General features: G+C 34.8%; 1 protein-coding gene across 1 annotated transcript; it reads right to left on the bottom strand.

The window, feature by feature from the left end:
• Positions 1-711: 711 nt before the first annotated feature.
• Positions 712-5,196, bottom strand: LOC126965075 (venom allergen 3-like). Its single transcript, XM_050808528.1, has 5 exons — positions 4,937-5,196; positions 4,156-4,277; positions 2,927-3,187; positions 2,202-2,397; positions 712-2,078 (listed from the first exon to the last, which is right to left on the bottom strand). The coding sequence occupies exons 1-5, from the start codon at positions 5,022-5,024 to the stop codon at positions 1,798-1,800; spliced, it is 948 nt and encodes a 315-aa protein (XP_050664485.1). The 5' UTR covers positions 5,025-5,196; the 3' UTR covers positions 712-1,797.
• Positions 5,197-22,462: the final 17,266 nt, after the last annotated feature.

Below are 22,462 nucleotides of genomic sequence, written 5' to 3'. Positions count from 1 at the left end.
ATCCTAAAGTAAATATTTTAAAAAATCCCATAGGTTTTAGTAGGCATAAAACGATGACTAAGAAAAAGTATGTGTGATATAATAATTTACTTCCTTTTATAAGTGGCAAGTGTAAAGCGATGTATTCATATTGATTTTTACACCTCCTTCAATATTTATTCAATCGTTTTACGTAATTGTGTCCTCAAGTTGTCAGCACTGATGAGGGGTCAAGGTCCCCAAGAACCAAGGTGATGCTGAACAATATTTGAACGGCATCGCTATTATTTGTATTCGTTCATATGAATATTAAAATTTATTTGCAGATTAAACAGATTATATAATAGTTATGACAAAGTAAGCACGCAATTATTTGATTATATGCCAGTGATAATTTATCCAGTAAGAACTATTTAGATTGGCAATTTCCCAGTGTAGTTATAGATTCTAAAATTAAAAGTAATATTATTCACAAAATTATGTATGATCCGAATAATTTATATAAATTATAAAGTGGTATGAAAATTATGCAAAGGTTTGGAAATGTATGATACTGATTGCAATAAAAATACCAGTTAATTAAATATATTATGAACAAAAATATTTTTTATATTATGTGAACAAAATAAGAAATTAGCTACTTATTAAGAACTGGCCAAATAAACTAATACAAACAGTTTTGATACTGAACAAATCATGTAAGATTGTGTTGGTGGTAATAAAAAGCAAATGTATAAAAAAATAATCTTTATTTACATTAATAAAGAATAAATTAATTTGTATAAAGTATTTATTACGATAAAATATAAATATTCTTAATAACAACACATTTATGCTTATTTAATACTAGAAGGCCATCACGACATTTATTGTAATAGTGTAAACTATTAGGCCCTCAATCTACTCAGGTATACTAAAGTTTATATTAAACATTATCCTAAGCCCCTTGTAAAACCAAGGATATATTATCTACAAAAGTTCCGAGAGCAGAGCTTCGAATATTCAGTCGAGCAACACACCTGTCACATTAATTATTAAAATACTGTTATGAAAGTGATAGCTAAGGCGAAGCACACACGAATAATACAAAAGTTAAGGGCCATCGACACGATTCATCGTAGCGAAACTGTCTCACGTTTTAGTAGTACTTTTCAATACTTTACATAGATGATACGCGATGATATATATAACTCAAATTTGAATTGCATTTTTTTGAGTTTTAGTTCGAACATTTTTATATACAGCTTTTTCCGTATTCATATCTTTAGATTTATTTCCATTTACTTATATAGTTTGCAGATTTTATATTAATATTGTATATCAAGATTCACTTCATTTACTGATGTGAAGATGCGAAAAATCAAAGATTTTCAGATATAAATCTAAAATAAGGTAAATCTAGGTATTTGAATATGTTAACACTTACTGGCAATATCACATTTAGGTAGAAAAGGCCGCTCTTTTCCATCCGTATAAAAATCGTACCCAATTTTATGGGCGAATCCCACTCTAGTTTCTTACATAAAATCTAGCAAAGCCCAACCATTGAGAAAAGGAACTCTATTTATTCAAAAATAACCGTCAAAACTGTCTAATAATTGATGGAGAAATCGGCTACAACAATTTAATGTTACCTTCAGACGAAATGAGAATTCCCTCCTTTTTTGAAGTCGGTTAAAAATAAATACATCACGTTGAATACTATAGCCGTGAAAATTACATTTGCGATGACCCTTACTATAATTACACCTAAGTATACATATTGATGTATATACTCGTGTACCGATGTATTTTCATGTGTGATTCATTTATATTTTTTTATAGATACACTGTTCCTACTCGCAGTCCCTTTGGTTTCGTGAATAAATTTGAAGCTGTCTTGAAAATGCTGATCAAAGGCCTGAATGTGGTGGCCTCAGTTTGGTAGTAGGTTTGCGGCTGTTGGTACTGATACTGATATTCGTTGTCATACTGGTTGTAGAAGTGGTAGTTGAAGGCTTGAGTGTCACCAGTACTGTCGGGGATGACGTTCGAGATAAATCCGTTGTTATTCAGATTATTCGCAACTTGATAGCTCGAGGTAGCAGTAAAGCCGGCCGCTGTAACAAAAGAGAACATAATGTACATACTGTAAGCAATTACGAGTAAGACTAACATTCCATTGAATTTGATTGATATGAATAAGAAAATAATAAAAATAATGAATTTGATGATATACTTACAGCATAGACCTGAGTATTTCCTTGATTCGGATAATCCAAATGTACTACAGGATGGACGTCCCTTTTCGTATGGGTTAGATCCGATGACATTACCGCCAGGGCCGTAGTTGCAGACATACAACTTTGTATAACCTCGACTGGGGTCGTAGTAGAATGTATATCCACAGCCTACTTGTGATGTTTCGCCCCATACCAACTATAACAACAAGAAAGATATTGTTAATGATTTACAATCAGATATAATAATCGCCATAGTAAAAAAACAAAGTTGTAAATAGAGATAAAAACGTATCAAATATTGAGTTTAATGAAACATATCAAATACATATCAAAATTGACCACAATGTTATAGATAATAGAATACAAAAATATATTCCAAGTGATATTAGTAAGTAGGACTTGATAATAGTCTATAAAGTTTTTACAACCAATAGTCTGCTCTATTCCAGTCTTAATCAGGTTGACATTAAAATTTCTAGATATATTAAACAAGTTTTGCAAAGAGGTTTGCAAAGATTTGTGTAATTTGTGCTTCTTTTATTACTTATACAATTCACACAGCTTTAAAGATTTATTCTCATATCATAAAGCCATATCAAAATTTTCTCTAAGATTTTTATTGTAACAGAAATTGTAACTAAAAGCTTTTCTGCTTTGTCTAAGTAATTTTGTATTGTTATTTTAGTAGTATTATTTTTAGTTCCTTTTCATTCTCATAAGTTTACCTGGGAGTAATGTCCTGTCCCGTGTCCACCGTTGATAGGCTTGAAGCCATATATGCGCACTTCATCGAACCACGCGTTTATCTGCTTCATGAAGTCGGGCTCTGAGTCAGATGGGCCAGATGGAGGCCTAGTAGTCCACGTGGCTGCAAGATTTTGCCCCACAGGAAATCTGCCAACATCTCTCTGGGCTGCCCGATCATGAGCTGGTGTGCATTGATCAGCCCAACGTTGCGCTGTTGCTGCTAATTCATCATCCCACACCTGAATAAAATTACGAGGTTAAATCAATAAACTTTATAGGTAGTTTTTACGAGTTTTCGTTTTGTGTATTAAGGTAGGATAGGAATTGCTTTGAAAAATAGATTTTTAAGGTGAAATAGGAAAAAAAAGGTGCAAACAGCCTGATAGTCAAATGGGAATGGGAAATCAAAATAAATACAGGAGCTTAACATTCCTATCAATATTTCTAGTACATTGCATAAAATTATAGCTCAATATATTTTATTTTGCTTCCTAGAATAGGTTTAGTATACAATATTATCCTTGCAGATGTCTATCTTTGTGTAGTATTTTATCAGCCTTTTCTTTGGTAAAATGGTCATCTTGAAGTTCCTCATTAAATTAACTGAAGCTTCTGTTAGTGTAGATATGGCCCTTTAAGCCTATACCAATAACAATATTAACTAAGTTATTGATTTTAAAATTGAAAAGTTGTCCAAAGACAGTTCTAATCCCAAATATTATAGTGATCCTCAAGCAATACAACTCTATATCTTTATTAAAATTATAAAAAAAATACATAAAAGTAACTTAATAATCGGTCCCGTTAGAATCTCGAGCAAATGATTCTTATTAACATGCACACTAAGCAGGTTGTAACTCGTTTATAGTGACAAAATGTTTAAATATTTATTAAATTGGTTTGCACTCAGTGGCCATTTTATTTGACCTTAAACATTTACCTATCATTTATGACAATATCCTCTCAATAATTATTGTAATTAATCAAATTAAGCATTTTCTTCAGACAAGTAAAAATAAAATAAAATAATCTTCACAAGCAATGAATCAACTTCTTCCTGTTTATAATGTTTTGGATAGTGGTAAGGCAATTATATTCGTTAGCAGCGTTGTAAGTACACGCATCCATAAAAGGCAGCATTTTAAATTGCACTTAATTGCTGATACGAGTGTTCGAGCTTCGTATGAAGAAATTAAGATTTACTAACCATTTCCATCATATTGGCAGCTGGGGGTTGACTTGATACTTGTCCGAGAGCTACTGACTGTCGAAGACGATTGTGTGCATCTACGATGGCCTGCTTCTCATACGCTGTCAGTCCACCAGTTCCTAGTAACAAGAGAGATTATACAATCAAATATAATGAAAATAACTAAATGATTTTACAAAAAATCAAGGTCACTAATCTCTGTGATTTCGTAATCCTACGGATTTATCTGATTGATTGTACCAGTGCGTATAACACAGGTGTCTGAGTCGATAAATTTTTACGATCTTGTTCCATACAAGTATGTAAATGGAGATGTCATTTTAGGTAAAATTCGTTCATGGTATCTAGACTGGGTGGCGACAATTGAATTTATGACGCCCTCGCTTGCAAGCTTGTCCTTTTAATATCTTTATCCCATATCGCACTAAACGAATAGCATATTAATGATATTCATGTTATAAATACTCACATCACAGTATTTATTTGAAAGCACTTACCACTGATATCGAATCAGTTTCAGCGTTGAAATTTATATTATTATCAAATAAGTATTTTTTATTTCGACTGTTAATTTGAATAAAAATATTATTCTTTAATAAAAGCTAGTAAATTATTATGGTAATAGTTAATATGCTAGATTTTACACCTTTTATTGTTACTACTAAATAAATCACTGCAATATTTATTAATCATAATTTCAACAAAGTTTTTAATATTTTAGACTGTTTGGATTTTTATTCACAAATTTTAATAGCTATTTAGGTATTAGACAACTTACTTAGCATCTGTTTCCCGGCTCCGCACGCCTCTGTTGCCGCCAAGAGACTTCCCAAAACAAACAACACTAGGGCATTCATATTGTTCATCAATGTATCACCACACTTAACTGAAAATCACGATAATGTTGAGATTCGTAACAAAAGTATAATTCACTAATATTTACGAAACGTCGAACTAGATAACGCCGGTGATCCGCTGCCGATATGGCCGCGCGCTCTCCGTGCTTTAAACAATATGTGAGGGCGTGCGACTAACGCGCGCTTATGTACCCGCAGACTAGTTACCATGGAGACGATCCGACGCCATCGCATCGCCAGACGACAGGCTTCAGTACTCACTCGTTAGCATCATTCGACTAGCAGAAAATTGTTTTTTTTTTTTCTAATAAATAGAAATGTTGTGATAGAAAATGCTCGCAGACTTCCATTCCTTCCAAAACCAGGAAAAGCTGAAGAAAAGGATCATTGACAGTCGTATTAGAGGTTGGGGTGGAGATAAATTTGTAAACTTTACCACCAACCATATCAAATCAAAAGTAGATCAAGGAAATGAGACTTATGAATGTCAAGATTTGTTTCGTTGTTAAATTTACCGCCACTTTGCATAAGGTTGAGCTTGAGCATAGTCCAAACGAATTCGGTAAATTCTTCGCATTTGTTTGCATTATAGATTTCATTCCCAGGAACATACATCACACTAGATACCCCATCTCTATCAAACTGCGTCTCATTGCTTACTATGCACCCGCAACACATGCATCCCTCAAATTATTTCCTTTTCCCTTAACAGGAGCTTACATCAAAACAAGTATCAACGCATTTCGATGCGGCGTCTTCACTTACATGAAGAAAGGTTAAGCGAACGTCGACTGACCACTTTTTATGTGCAGTAATAATTTAAAACTCATTATGCCGCACTCGTTTGTCAATGAAAGTGAGTTCTTGTGATGTTTTCGATCCAAAGGTGGAAATATGTTGGCAGATATTGTTCGTTCGGTGCGGAAGTTGCTTGCGAAAATTAAAGGTGACTAAATTCAAGGAAAAGAGAGGATCCATATGTATTTAACAAGTATTTTTTATGATTTAGCATTTTACAAGCACTTTTTGGGGCGTTGTATATGCTTTTACAACAAGATCACCACCTGTGCACAGGATGCCGGCTAGATTATGGGTACCACAACGGTGCCAATTTCTTTCGTGAAGCAGTAATATTAACATTACTTTGTTTCGGTCTGAAGGGCGCCGTAGTTAGTGAAATTTCTGGGAAACGAGACTTAATATCTTATGGGCCAATTTGACGAGCGCAATTGTAAGGCCGGTCAGAATTTTTGCATTTTTCAAGAATCCAGAGCGGCACTGCATTGTTATGGACAGGGAGTATCAACGCTCTGCTCGTCTCGTCTCTTATTATCGTTAAAAAAACACCACCACAATTCGCAATTGAGGGAAAATTTAATATTTGGATCACAATAATAATAATTACAATAATATTTACACACTTTTTACACAAATTGTCTTGCCCCAAATTAAGCATATATAGCCTGTGTTATAGGTTGCAAGACTACGATATATTTAATACAATATACTTACTTAAACATACATAAATACATATAAACATACATAAATACATTCAAACATCCATGACAATGGGATTAGGCAATCGCCCATGGATGTGTTGCCAGCCTATAAATTGGAAGTATGCTCTTCTTTAAAGTTCCTAACTCGTATTGGTTCGAGAAAACTGTAGCCAGTTATTGATTCCACAAAGTGCCTGTTGGCAGGCAAAACATGATGTAGGTGGAGGAAACTGCCGGTATCGACCCTTACAACTTGTCTGAGCACTTTCCGTGATAAATGTGGTATAGGATGCAGAGAGAACCTATATCTCTACGAAACACCAATGCCAATGGAATGCTGTATTAATAAAGAATTTCTAAATTAAAAAATTGAAATGAAAAAATGGAAGCGTTTTTGAAATGCTCCTGAATTTAGCAGTGTTTAGTGCAGATAGTCAATGTAGGCAGAATCAATTCAAACAGCTCTGTAACATATTACACGCCTAATATCTATCGTTTACACGTGTGTATCTATATAATTTTTCCGTAACAGAAAAAACAAATCGATTATTATACCGATTAAATATCTTAGATGACCTTTCATGTACCCTAAAGACATGAATAAAGTTTTTACAAAGTAACTTTATATCAAACATATTTGGTCGATTTCGAACTTGTATAAAAAAACATAAATTTATCACAAGCATTTAAGTAATAATTTATGAAACAATTTGACAATACACAACTTTTCCATATTTAAGATCGTTGATAAATACACAATGAATTAATCGAACCTATAATATTTCGTATTGAAAAGAAAGAAATAAAATTACGTGGCTAGAGGTTCGCGGAGACATTTTGTCTGTGTTCGAGCAATCCGGTTTACCACCTGAGGTGAGGTTTTGGTCATGTTTTATTAAATTTGCATATTAATACCTTTTATTTCACGAAATAGGTAAGGGGTTTATCGGAATCATTTCAATTTCGTTTAAAATTAAAAATAATAATTACTATATTATTATTTACTTAACTTTAAGCGTAGATGACGCTGGAAAGTGGCATTATGTTTGCTTATTAGAATTTATTACTATTTTGCTATTTTTTTTTCTTTTCTTTAGGGAACTTAATAATATAGTTATTATAATATTGCCCTCCATGTATTACAATCTAGCCATAACTTAGACTAATAAATAATTCTACTTTAACTTAAACTGCTAGATAGATTAAACTAAGAATGTGTCCATTAAAACATTACTTAGTCTCTATTAAGGGGTAGTCACTTTGTTCGTGTGTCTTTTATAATATCACTATTTTATAGTAAAGTTGTTTAGCTATATGTGATGACTTTTATAATAAATAGGTCACAAATTATCTTGCTCCAAACTAGGTATAGCCTGCATCTTGGGTACAACACAAACCAAACATCCATAACTCGGAACAAACAAATAAACAGTTTTCACCTACCGGGATTCAAACCCGGGACCTTCATCTCAGTAGACACTAACCACTGGGCTATTTGGCAGTATAGTAGTTACTTTCTGCAAATGACTAATTGTATTAAATATATATTTGTGAATTTAGTCATGAATAATAAAATATTATCACAATATAATATATCGTTGCAAATTTAAAATGTATTGTGTATTTTCTTATGATAATTAAAATCTACCATTCACATAAAAAGATTTATACACGCAAAGGCTTTGCGTCATACACTTAACGCAACATTAAAGCTCTGTTCAAACTGAGGCGAATAACGCGCGGGACGCGAGACGCGAGACGCGTTTTAGAGCAATTCGCGCGCTCGCTTAGCCTCTCAAACTGACGCGACTTCCCGCGTGTCATTTTTTATTCTTCAGTGGAGAAACATGCATTGTGAGATCAAACAATCCCGCCGGGCGTCCTGCTCTTGTTTCGCTTCAACTTGGACGACTACTCGTCTCAATTTGAACACGTCCATACAAGTTAGCTGACACAATCGGCGCGAGCGACTTCCGTCCCGCGTCTCGCGTGTTATTCGGCTCAGTTTGAACAGAGCTTTATACTTTAAAGTTATCCGATTAAGCGACATCGAAGCTTGCAGACAAAACGTCGACTCTTCGTGTCTTATATTATAAGTATTATTATATATGTCTTTGTGTTTGCACTCCAGTGAGAATTATTTCCAATGTCACCACAGCGTCGATATGTTGATATGGATGGATTTACGTCAAGGGGTTCTGATGCACAGTCACAATAATATGCGTCATTGTACTCAATGACTGTGTTTACATCCGAAGATAGTTTCAAATGAGTTTAAAAAAAGTGTGTGTGTACTTATGTTAACAAAACCTTCAAATTATTCATTTCGATGGGTTTGACAATTAATTTTTAAATAACGAATACGGCTGTACGGGCTTGAACCCTTACCGTATCCTAATAACAGACAAAGAAAACAAAAAAAAAACGAATGTCGCTAACGTCAGAAAATTTTAGGAATCTTCTTCACCCTGTTACTTTTGTGTTACAGTGGTGCGCGCGAATCTTAAAATTTCACTCTCATCATTTTTTCATAACGCGTCTAAAGAAGTATAACTTCAAAAATAAAAATTAACGAAAATCTTATTTTGCAAATTGAAAAATGGAATAATTTTATCGAATTAATATATTGTCATCGGTCCTCGATAAATCTACGAAGTTTGAACGAAATCTGGCCATTTGAAGTGGGTCAAAACCGCGCCTAAATGAGTCGGTTACAAACAAACATACATACATGTATGTAATAAGAAATAAAGGGCGTGTGATAAACAGCCTTTCAGTATGCTTAAATTCAAATTCAAATATTTTTATTCACAATAGTATGTGATATTACTTATTTTAAGTCAAAAATTACCACCCATTCGAAAAAGACCACGTCAGACCACGGACGAGTAAAAAGAGAAGGACTCCTTGCCGTGATATTAGCAAGTAAAGGACCGTTATGCTAGTGTGTGTGCGGTTACGGGGGATACTAGTTACATAATTTTTTCTCCCTTAAATAATCATATATGACCATAAATACTTATATAGTATCGTTTTTACAGTTTTTCCAGCATTTTTAAAATATTTTATTGAGACGCAAACTGATCTGTCACAGACGATGACAATTCTCATAATGGCCGCCTATCGGCCTGTAGTAGTATAAGTGTGTGCGTGGGGCTATGTATTTACACGTTAATCGGCTTGTTTTGGTGCTACACTCTTAAGTAAGGTGACACGGAGTCCTTATTTTTTTACTAGTCCATGCCTCAGACATGAGAAGAACTGGAGCGATGAACTCAGCGAGCTTCATTTTTACGAAACTGCGCCTCTCCATGAATTTTGATACAAAATTAAACTAATTACCCGCCGCGATGGCAAGCGTCCTGATGGAATGACGCTGGTGGCTTGGGCACGGGGAAGGGCGCTGGTGTGGGACGCTACTTGCGTCGACACTCTGGCTCCTTCTCATGTCCAAGTTACGTCAGTTGGTGCTGGGGCTGCTGCTTCGACTGCCGAAGACAGCAAGCGTAGCAAATATGTTGGTCTCAGTGAGTCATACATCTTTGTGCCATTTGGTGTCGAGACACTTGGCCCGTGGGGCCCAAAGGTGCGGAGAATGTTCAAAATACTATCTTCGCGCCTCAATAAGGCTACTGGAAACCCAAGCGCTGGCAGTTATTTCGGTCAACGGATCAGCCTTGCTATCCAACGCGGTAATGCTGCCAGTATTCTTGGTACGCTTCCTTGGTAAGATTGGTTTTGTTTGAATAATAAATATTTTATATACTTAAAAAAAAGAAAAAATAAACTTGTATGTTATTTTTTTTACTTTAAGTGTTATCCCAGAACAGATATCACTTAAAAATAATAAACTGTTCATATTTTTATTATAAAAATATGGTAACAATGTAATATCGTTTTATTCAGCTTAGTCAAGAAACACTTCCAAAATTCGAGTGATTTTTGTATACGAGTTCCGACGCGGAACTAACGCGGCAGAAACAGTGTCCTAAAGAAAAGTTTACCAATAAAAAGGTAATGGTAACTGTTGATATTCACTATAGCTTTCTACGATCTGATCAAGCGATACCGGCAGATGTCTACTGTGCCGAACTCCGAACAATGATAGAAAAACTCGCAGTGAAACAGCCCCGACTCATGAATCCATCTTCACGATTATTGCTCCACGATAACGCGTGATCTCATACAGCACGAGAAACTGTTTTAAATCTACAGGAACTGTAATTAGAAACCATTCGTCTTTATAATATTAATTAATATAATTCCAGTGTAATGAGGCTTCTTGTTGAGGTGCCATCTCCTACCAGAGGTCGGCTATAATTAGTGCTATTTTTATCTTTGACACAGCAGCTCGGAACAGGGATCCTGCGCTAAAGTTGAACCATGTCCGGAGATTCTTAAGCCACGAAGTACGCCTTCTTCCGGGTGGACGCTTTCCCTGGATTTTCCCTTGTATGATGAGTTGGAGCAGGTCGTATTTATCATTACGCATTAATTCGCATGTTGATGCTTGTTCCCAGTAAAATCCTAAGCTAATTAACGGACTTAAATGGCGATTACTTCATGGAGTCCAGTAATGTGCAACTTAAGAAATAGGATAGTTTTTATTTTGATTTCGGAGCCATAATTATTTTTATTCCATTTATATTATAGACATAATTTCTACGAGAGAATTTATTGACGCACGCTTTGACAGTTCTGCTGTGAAACAATTTCACTATAGCAATAGGGAGCATACTTTACGAAATAATTCTTGATGTTTTGAAATATTATGGACAAATTTATTAAAACAGTAATTTGTTTATTATGTACAGAACAATGTCTGTCGGGTCAGCTAGTAGTTAGTACATAGATTGAAAGGTTACAATACTACTTACCTTATATTACAATTATATTGTGCATGTAAATGATATAAGAAGCACATCGTCAGAAAGATGAATGAGTGTTGAACTTATTAAATATAAATTAAATTGATAATTTGCTATTTTTATTTAAAAAAATTGTTTCAGTGGCTTATGGTCCACAAGAGTAAACAGGACATAACAGGGTAAACAGGATAACTTCTGAAAATATAAATTTTTAACTCAATAAATTTATATATAGTAGTAGAATATAGATTTAAAAGTAAGGTATTGTTATATGTCTTGGGATAACAAGATTTAGTCTTCTTTCCTTGAAGAAACCTGATGTTAAGTGATCACCGCCGCTCACAATCTCTTGCAACACACGAGGACTCACAGGAGCGTTGCCGGCCTTTAAGGAAGGTGACTAATTATCTATAATTCGAAATGCAACACTGTGAAAACTACCCACTTTACAAAGGATTATTAATTCATATATTACGGAGTGACTATCATTTGGAAACTTAAAAATTTAAGGTCTTAATGTATATAAGATGCTTAACCTCATTGATATAATAACACATCTTAAGTCTTCTGTCACTGTGGAAGCAAATAATGTAATACATTTGCAATGCCGTTTTTTATTATCATTAATAAAATTAATATCGTTGATAAATTTGCTCTTCGTGTGGTAACAAAATTGAAGAATCATTAATTGGCATAATAATATACAAAATATTTAACATAATTGATTAATATGTATATCATATCTTTCTATGTAATATATAACAAGACAGTATATTATATTATGTATGTAAAAAATTAGTTCTAAACAAGTTTCTTCAAATTTATTCCAATAGGTTCTGAAGCCTTATTGGTTTGTGACGAAAGCATGGTGAATGTCATCTAAAATAATCGATTAAATAGACATTGTTTATGTATCCTTACTAATATTATGAATGTGAATGTAAGTTTGTTTGTTACGCCTTTACGCCGGGGCTACTGAACCGATTTTGCTGAAATTTAGTACAGCGAAATTCTAGAGCTTAGGGAAATAGGCTACATTTTATCTCTGTAAAATTCATGGTATTCATGCGCGTTTGCACAGGATACTGGCTAGATTATGGGTACCACAACGGCGGCTATTTCTGCCGGGAAGCAGTAATGTGTAAGCATTACTGTGTTTGGAACTGAAGGGCACCGTAGCTAGTGAAATTTCTGGGCAAATGAGACTTAACAACTTATGTCTCAAGGTGAGGAGCACAGTTGTAGGACCGCTCAGAATTTTTGGTTCTTTCAAGAATCCTGAGCGGCAGGCAACTGCATTGTAATGGCAGGGCGTATCAATTACGATCAACCGAACATCCTGCTCGTCTCGTCCCTTATTTTCATTAAAAATAGTAGGTTTAGTTTACTCCTTAAGAATCGATTTTCATATAAGGCGCCCGGTATGATAAAAATATGTGGAGTAAAACCTACTCATCAAATGGGATAGTAACGTTTTTGGTGCGCATAATTTCCCGCGCACCTTTCACTTTTCAGTTGGCGTGACAGTCTAGACGCTCGGTCCCTATATTAGTTGTATTGCATTGATACGGATAGCAAACATCATTTTTCCTTTTTTTCTATTTTGAAGCTTTACTTTTTTTTAAAACCCTTTATGTACGCGAACGAATTCGCGCGCATCAGCTAGTCATTCATATTTATTCTAACATTCCCGGTATTTGCCTGAGGTATACACTTCTACATCCTGCTAACAGCTTAAACAAACAAGAAATGAATATGTACGTAATATTTAAATAATCATGTTTGCACTTTTCAAGAGTCTGTCTCGCTAATATTCTTCGCATATTCAATAGTAATTTTCATGCAATAATTGTCTACGTGGTGTTAGTTTTTGTCAAATTAAAATAACTATGAGCTTTTCTAAACATCTTACGGCCGTTCCCAATATTCAGTCTATCTCCGGTTGTGGCCTACTTGAGACAAAAATCGTAACTATCGTTGACTTTTCTGTTACAATAAACTTATCGACGGTAATTCACCTTATCCGTTCACGCTGTCTGTCAATGGGAGGACGTATAGCTTACCAGCGATAGAAGTTTGTATGGAAATTGCTATTCACGCGTCCCAATATAAGGCGATACGAATGATTTATCGGGTATATTGGGACAGCTTCAGACTATTGACAGCTAACTACTGACAGTAGATGGAAGTAATTTAATTATATCTGTAGATAGAATAATGGGAACGGCCATTAGGAGATAACAAACTTATATATAAAATTCTCGTGTCGCGGTGTTTGTTACCAAATTCCTCCGAAACGGCTTAACCGATTTTTATGACATTTTGTGTGCATATCGGACAGGTCTGAGAATCGGCCAACATCTATTTCTCTTACCCCTAAATGATAAGGGTGACCCACCCCAAAATATTTTTTGACAATTTTTTTTTTTATTGATTGATTGTTTTTATTGATGATTCAGCATTAAAAAATACATACAACTTCAAATTTTCACCCGTCTACGATCAACACCTATGTTTCTATCGCGATTTTTACATTATTCTGTTCCATCCACAGATCCGCAATAGGGTTCCAAGATGGCAATCGAATATAATAATTATTGTAGTGCGATAAATTTTGTACGATATATTTGATAGGTCTAAGAATCGGTAGTCATCTATATTTTATAACTCAAAAATTTTAATTATTGAATTATTTTTATTACTTTATATGGCAATACAACGTTCGTTGAGTCAGCTAGTTGTTTTATAGGATAATTTATACTTATACAGTTTCTTCTTTATAACTTTTTATGAAATATTTGATATTTAAAAGGCTTTTAACTAACATGATACATATATATTACACTACGCGCTAGTTAAGAGTGACAGCCTTACCCAAATTAGCTTTAAGTGGAATTCAACCTCAGTAGATTACTACTGTAAGAGTGCGGAATATTTATAAGTAAGCACCAAAATAAGAATATAATATTATGTTGATTGTAATTAGTTAAAAGATGATTGTATTTAAATCTTTTATTAAGCTCAGACTTATCTCGAAAGCTTATAACAGTATTGAAGATAACGTAAACTTAATTACAATATGTAATTGAATAGTATTATAGTTGTTTTTTAATGGATTTTTTGGTTCAGCTTTGTATTTTTTCACTGGATTGCATTATTTTTAAAATATCTAAATGCTTAAACTTTTGTGTATTTAATATGTATGTATCTGAATTGTATTTTTTGTGATTGAAGTTGACGAGCAATCTTTTGATTTTATGTCAATACAATATTTTTGACTTTGACTTTGACTACGTGCTATGTATTTTTGAAATAAACCTGTGCTCAACAACTTAATTCACTCGTAGTTATATATAAAACAATCAAAATATCTTGCCCTAAAAGCAAAGAAGGGACAATAACAGAGCAGAGATGGAGACTTGCGTATTAATAATAATAATGCATATACTATTGGTGCAAAGACATATTTAATATGATACCTAAATGTACATTAATACTTATAAACATTAAACTGTAATATGATGCACAGGAGGGATTTGAACTCGCACACGTGTTCCAGATGACTCATGCCTGCCACCGTGCCCCAAAAATTATCGCCACAGGTAGAACAAGTTCATTAATGATTTATTTCCAATTATTTATGTATTTTTTTTTAATATTTTCCGAACAGGTGATTAATCTTATAACTAGAGACAGAACATTATTTATTGTAGATTGATGTGCGTTCGAAATTCTCATAAATTGAGGACACATTACTAGCCGACTTGATAAAAGAAGGTGGTTCTCAATTCGTCGGTTTTTTTTTTTTATGTTTGTTACCTAATCAATCTAATTCTAGTTACGATTATTGTTATTTTTGGAGTCGGTGTCAGCCAAGGTAGGTTTGTAACACATACGTAGTTATAGGTGAGATGTGCTTACTAGCTTCACCTGTATGTATGTTTGTCTGTAACCGACACATTTCGGCGCGACTTTGACCCACTTTAAAGGGCCAGATATCGTTCAAACTTCGTAGACTTATCGAGGACCGATGACAATATATTAATTTGATAAATTTATTGCATTTTTCAATTTGCAAAAAAAGATTTTTGTTTTTTATATAATTTTTTCATTTATCGTCAACAAGGCAGGAATTGATGTTGCTTTTAAATTTAAACCATTATCTTTTCAACCAAAGCGTGTCTTTTATAAACTACTTTTATTATTAAAAAAAAAATTAACTATGTTATAAATATGTCTGGTGTCGAGATATAGTAAATTATATTATTTAGAAATATATTACTTTAAGTCTGTTCTATTATTTATTCTAGTATTTGGGAAAATAAAGTAAAATTTTATAAATTAAATAAAAAATAAATAAAGCTTAAAGTCTTAAGTTTATTATTTATACTTTTAAGTTTATTTTTATTAGATATTAATATATTTCTGTAGACAGTGCCAAATTTGGTTTTTAAATGTCCAAGTTTATTTTTTGGGTCATCGTAATCGTATTTTTAGGGTTCCGTAGTCAAATGGCAGAAGACGGAACACTTATGGATTCGTCTTGGCTGTCTGTCTGTCTGTCCGTATGTCACATTTTTTCTGAAACTATAAGAACTGTTGTAACCTGGTAAATAGATGAATTCTGTGAAACGCATTAAGACTTTCACACAAAAACAGAAAAAAAAAAACAATTTTGGGAGTTCCCCATAGGTACTTAGAACTGAAGCTCATAATTTATTTTTCTTATTATCTACGGATAGGTCTTCAAAAATGATATTGAGGTTCAAATATGATTTTTTTCTAAACTAAATAGTTTCCGCGAGAGACACTTCCAAATTAGTAGAATGAGTGTCCCCCCACCCCCTGTAATTTCTAAAATAAGAGAATGATAAAACTAAAAAAATATATGATGTAACAGGCGGGCCAAAAGAAGTCATCCAATGTTGTTTGTCGCTTTTTTTTTAATGAAAAACTTCGATTCTGTTTTTAGATTATGTTTATTTGAACTTTTAGAATTGTATTGGTCAAGTCGGCAAGATGATATCGTCCAAATGGGCGCCGTCACTATTGATTGTCATACGGGCTTGTTTTATCGGCCCTATAGCGCGCACCATCCACTGTAGTCGCTTTGCAGGTGGCGTTCTCGAAAAAAAATGGCCCGATGACTCCTCCAGCGTGAACAGTGCACCATGCAGTCACTTTGAGCGGGTGTAATGGCTCCTCGTGCATCACTCATGGATTTTCGGTGCCCCAGAAGCGATAGTTTTGCTTGTTCACGTGCCCGCTGAGGTGGAAATGAGCCTTATCGCTTACTGTGATTTTGATCGAAAAATCGTCCACTTCTTCCTCGAGATTGAGGATGGCTTGGGCGCAAGTTACGCGCGTTTGGTGGTCTGCAGGCAGCAGCTGATGCACGGATTGGACTTTGTACGGGAACATGCGCAGGTCTTCAAAATTCGCCTTAGGGACGTCCGGATGATGGCTAATTGCGTGGCACTGCATCTGGTCGATGTTTCCGGTGACAGCTCGACATCCTTGGCAACAGCAGCGATATTCTCGGATAGACGGGCGCTCCTGATAAAGCCACATTTCTGAACGTAGCATTTAAAGTTTTTTTTATCACCTGTCGGTAATATTCGGCCATTCTCTCTTGCAACACTAGAGGAATCAGACCAGTGTTGCTGGACTTTGTTTTTGGTAGTTTTAATTTAATGTAGTTATAAATATGTAATATAATATCATCATCATCATTATCAGCTGGAAGACGTCCACTGCTGGACAATGGCCTCTCCCAAAGATTTCCACGACGATCGGTCCTGCGCTGCCCTCATCCAATCTTGACCAGATCGTCCGTCCATCTTGTGGGGGGCCTACCAACACTGCGTCTTTCAGTACGTGGTCGCCATTCGAGGACTTTACTACCCCAACGGCCATCTGTCCGTCGAACTATGTGCCCTGCCCACTGCCACTTTCGCCAGTTTCGCAATCATTTGGACTATGTCGGTAACTTTGGTTCTTCTCATTTATGATCGATTTCGCAGGAAAACTCCGAGCCTCCTCCTCTCCATTGCCACCTGAGCAACCACGTACGTCTGCGTACCGTAAGTCATCACTGGCAACACAGACTGGTTGAAAACCAGATAATAATAATATAATATAATAGTCATACTGTTGTAAATATATAAATATATTTATTATTTGAAGCAAATTTAATCAATGTTTTTCAAATAAGTTGTTTTATTCAATACATTGTAAGAAATAGTCCCAATGAGCATAGACATAGCTTTTAAAATAACTTTCTCTCAAATTTGTTATTCAAACACTCAACTGTTAAAAATAACTTTTGTTGTGTTATATTTTCGCAAAAAAACGTGACCTGTCGCCACTCTCTCAAAAACGAGGTTAGTAATTATTAATTATTTTGTTTACAAATATTGCCTGGATTTACAAGATGGATGCGATGCTATCAAACACATGGTTTATTAATTCAAAACATCGTACTTATAAACAAGAGTTAGCTGTTTTTTATGCCGTATCATATGTACGATATAGTTAATATATCTACAAAGATAAATGAATACAGTTAAAGTTTTTCGATAGCAAATGATAAGAAATCGTTAAGGTTGAAGATAAAATATATTTTTAATTGTTGATTGTCTGTTCCGTACTTTCTTTCGTCCAACTTTCATGTTTTTTATTTGTATTCAATTTTATTTAAATAAAACCCTTTTTAAAGGAATAAGACGAATGTAATAATTGTAACTGATTTTACATTATTTTTTGCCTAAAAGTTACATTTTTATTGTAACTTTAGTTAACCCGACGTGATGCTGACCATCTCAATGAGGCTCTTAGATAATTTATACGTCTAGATAAAGTCTATTGCTGTTTGACAACAGGCCAGGTTTACTAGTTTAGTGTGCGTGACAAGCTACGTCTTACACTCGCGATTTGTAAGACACTTTGTGTTAGTGTGCGTGAATTGCTCAAAATAGTTAGTTGTAAAGTCATTTGTTATGAAAAATGAGGACAAACGAGCGTACGGGTCACCTGGTGTTAAGTGATCACCGCCGCCCACATTTTCTTGCAACACCATAGGAATCACAAGAGCGTTGCCAGCCTTTAAAGAAGGTGTACGCGCTTTTTTTGAAGGTACCCGTATGTCGTATCGTCACGGAAACACGCACAAGGAAGCTCATTCCACAGCTTTGTAGTACGTGGGAGAAAGCTCCTTGAAAACCGCACTGTGGAGTACCGCCACACATCCAGATGGTGGGGATGATATCCTAATTTGTGGCGTGTCGTGCGAAGAAGTAATTCGGTGGCAGGAATCAGGTGATGAGTCTATTATTTCCGATGTCTTCACAGCTGTCATAGTCTATCTAGACATCTAAATTGATCGAAGATGAGGAGTTACAGCATGTCAAGAAAGTACTCCATGAGAACAAACTGCAGCCAAGGAGGCTCAGGAGTCAGCACCGGAACAGAGTAAAGGCGCCTACAGTGCCAAGTTAACCAACCTACATGCCATATCTAAAGGGTATTACAGACAAAATTAGCTGGATCCTAACACGAGCTTCAATTTATACTATTTTCAAGTAACACCAGAAAATCCAGCAATTATTGAGTACCAGTGGGAGGCTCCTTTGCATAGGATGCCGACTAGATTATGGGTATCACAAAGGGCTCATTTCTGCCGTGCAGCAGTAAGTGTGTAAACATTACTGTGTTTCAGTCTCAAGGGCGCCGTAGCTAGTGAAATTGCTGGGCAAATGAGACTTAACATTTTATGTCTCAAGTTGACGACCGCAATTGTAGTGCCGCTCATATTTTTAGGGCTTTTCGAGAATCCTGAGCAGCACTGTATTGTAATGGGCAGGGAGTATCAATAACCATCAGCTGAACGTCCTGCTCGTCTCATCCCTTATTATCATAAAAAAATGAGACAATTAAAGTTTAATTTCACTACAAGATGCAGGTGTCTATAAACTGGACTGTGGTCTGTCTTGCATTGAGCAAACCAAACGCATAATCTAGCCGGCATCCTTTGCAAAGAAGCCTCCCACTGGAATACCCGCTCCTGTGATTTCTCTGGTGTTGAAGGAGAGTGTGGGCGGCGATGATCACTTAACATTAGGTGACTTTCCATAAAAAAGGGTATAGGTTCTTAACTGTTATGGCTGCCACGATTAAATAGATTGAAATCCTTATAAGATTGGACGTATTATTTTCATTATTTATGATACACACACCTTTTTGTGAAAGAATTACCTTTGTTTACAGACATCATTTATACCTCAAACGCAAATAAGTTACGAGTTATATATCAGGTTACAACTTCACTGGGGGTCTTAAGCGTTCTTTGCAAAAAGGATAATATTTTAAGGCATTAAAACTATGCCAGTGACCTTGCTCATACGGCGATGGTATACGACCAGGGCGTATGAGTCGTATTTAAAGTTAGAACAAAGGAAATTTATAATTAAAGATCACGCATTTTGCTGCAACACAACCGATGAAAACAGGCTAGGTTTATTACTGTAGTGTGCGTGACAAACTAAGTCTAACGCTCGCGATTTGTGTGCCACTTAGAGTGCGTGGATTGCCCAAAATAGAGGTTACCAGTCAACCTAAATTTTATTCGACGTTTTCGCAGCTGTCACAGTGTTAACGATAATGGGTTAGAATTAATATTAATTAAAAGTAATTGAACAGTAAAAAATTAATAATTAAATAAATTAATATTTGGAAAATGCATAGACGATCTGAGGGTTAGAATAAATATTAATAAAAATTAATTGATGACTAAAATATTCAGACAATTATATCACGTCTTTATTATTTTTGGAATTTTTGAAAACAAAAATTGGAACACAATTTGGAGAAATTTTAAAGGAACGTTTAGGTTTAAGCTGAATATTCAAATTAATATGATATGTTAGTTACAACACGTATATTAAATAGACCATTAGGTTTACGACAACTTGATATATATTACAAATACTTCAATTATCAAAAATTAATAATATATATGGGAAAAGAACTGTCAATTACCTAATACCAGATAGCATTAACGAACTTCCCAAAGAGATGCAAGAAATGTACATAAATACCACGAAAATCTAAACAAGCTTTAAAATATACTTCCTGAAAAAATATTAGGTTGGCAAAAAGCAGTTGTAAATTAAAAATAAAATTAATGGCGCTAGGTACCCAGATAAACCCGTGAGTTTGTCGATATATTTGTTCTGTATTGGATAATAAACTAAAATAAATAAAAAGAGTGTGTGTACTTATGTACACGCGTTAGAAGTTATACTTCATTGGCGTACGGAAAACTAAATCAAATTTTAACAAATAGTTAAGATCAAAGATAGTATAGGGTTAAGAATAAGATAAGGTTAATATAAACAAGTATTTTCTATACTATATTCTATATTATTTTTTTTTTATTTATACATAAAATTTGTTAATATACCAGAAATAAAACAAAACGAAAAAAAAAATTTTTTTGGAACGAAGTTCCTTACGGCAGGCTTGGAGGGGATAGGGATTTTGCTGCGCGACCGAACTGAAACAAATGTGATAGTAAAACCGTAAGGAAAAATCCGTGGAATAAAACCGTTAAATGAGACGTGCGCAGGCGCAACAGTCGCATACACAAGCGAGTAGTGTATATATTATCAATATTATTATATTAATATATGATAACGATTATAACAATATTAGAACGATTTTTTTTGCAATTTGTGTCGATTCTACACTAGCCGAAGGAGCTTCCTACCTGGTGTCCCACGACACCACATCATTTTTTGAGATAATTATGTAATAATATTTAATTAACGATGTAAATAAATTATACATACCGACAATTAACCTCAAATCTATGAATGCACTCAAAACAGTTTTGTTCAAAAATATTCAATATATATAGATATACTAATAAATTATTAGTAAATACTATCACCGTCGTATATGAAATTGATTTGATAAAAACACCAAAATAATATTTATTTATTCACACTGTTTAATTGTACTGTTACGAAACACGTGTTCTAAATATAAAAATACTAGAATATACAACTTGAACATAGTTATCCATTTTCATGCCACCTAGAACTAACTTCACGATATAGAATTCAGGTGTCGGTGTGCGCGCGCATCGTAAAAATTCACTCTTATCATTTTTCTCCAAAAATCGGCTAAAATCAATCCTGCCTAAAATCGGCAGGCCGTATCAGTCGTCACGCCAGCATTAATGAAGTCATCCGAAGGGCATTTGCCGCTCTTAATATACCAGCTGTTTTAGAGCCAAATGGTATTACCCGCCGCGATGGCAAGCGTCCTGATGGAATGACGCTGGTGGCTTGGGCACGGGGAAGGGCGCTGGTGTGGGACGCTACTTGCGTCGACACTCTGGCTCCTTCTCATGTCCAAGTTACGTCAGTTGGTGCTGGGGCTGCTGCTTCGACTGCCGAAGACAGCAAGCGTAGCAAATATGTTGGTCTCAGTGAGTCATACATCTTTGTTCCGTTTGGTGTCGAGACACTTGGCCCGTGGGGCCCAGAGGCGCGGAGAATGTTCAAAATACGATCTTCGCGCCTCAATAAGGCTTCTGGAAGCCCAAGCACTGGCAGCTATTTCGGTCAACGGATCAGCCTTTCTATCCAACGCGGTAATGCTGCCAGTATTCTTGGTACGCTTCCACGTAATGATAGTTTTAATTTTATGTAGTCGTAGAATTGTAAATATAGTTATAAGATTTGTTTTGTTTGAATAATAAATTTATATACGATAATTTAAAAAAAAAAAATGTGATTTGAAAAATTTTTAAGTACAACAAGCATTCAACGTATTGTATGTACTAGTTGTACTACTTATATTAAATACTAGTTGATGCCCGCGACTTCGTCTGCGTGGAAAAGGGTTTTTAAAATAATAAGCATGTTTGGAAGTGAAGATTATCTCATGTCCTATTCCAGTTCCAGTTCCCGTTTTCGCTCCCGTTCCATTCCGTATTATATGAATCTTATTTCGAGAAAGATCGCTATGGCAAACTATACCTATTATTGATATAGTTATGCTCATGGTCGTGAAT

This window comes from Leptidea sinapis, chromosome 6 (assembly GCF_905404315.1).
Source record: "Leptidea sinapis chromosome 6, ilLepSina1.1, whole genome shotgun sequence".
Classification (NCBI taxonomy): domain Eukaryota; kingdom Metazoa; phylum Arthropoda; class Insecta; order Lepidoptera; family Pieridae; genus Leptidea; species Leptidea sinapis.
The sequence above is the reverse complement of the archived record's forward strand: the minus strand, read 5'-3'. Positions and strand labels throughout refer to the sequence as shown.

Excerpts from the sequence above, each read along its gene's own strand:
- LOC126965075 (XM_050808528.1), bottom strand. The coding sequence starts at position 5,024 with ATGAACAATATGAATGCCCTAGTGTTGTTTGTTTTGGGAAGTCTCTTG. Across the intron at positions 3,188-4,155 it reads CTGCCAATATGATGGAAATG|GTGTGGGATGATGAATTAGC; the intron begins GTTAGTAAATCT and ends AATTTTATTCAG. Across the intron at positions 2,079-2,201 it reads GAAATACTCAGGTCTATGCT|CGGCCGGCTTTACTGCTACC; the intron begins GTAAGTATATCA and ends CTTTTGTTACAG.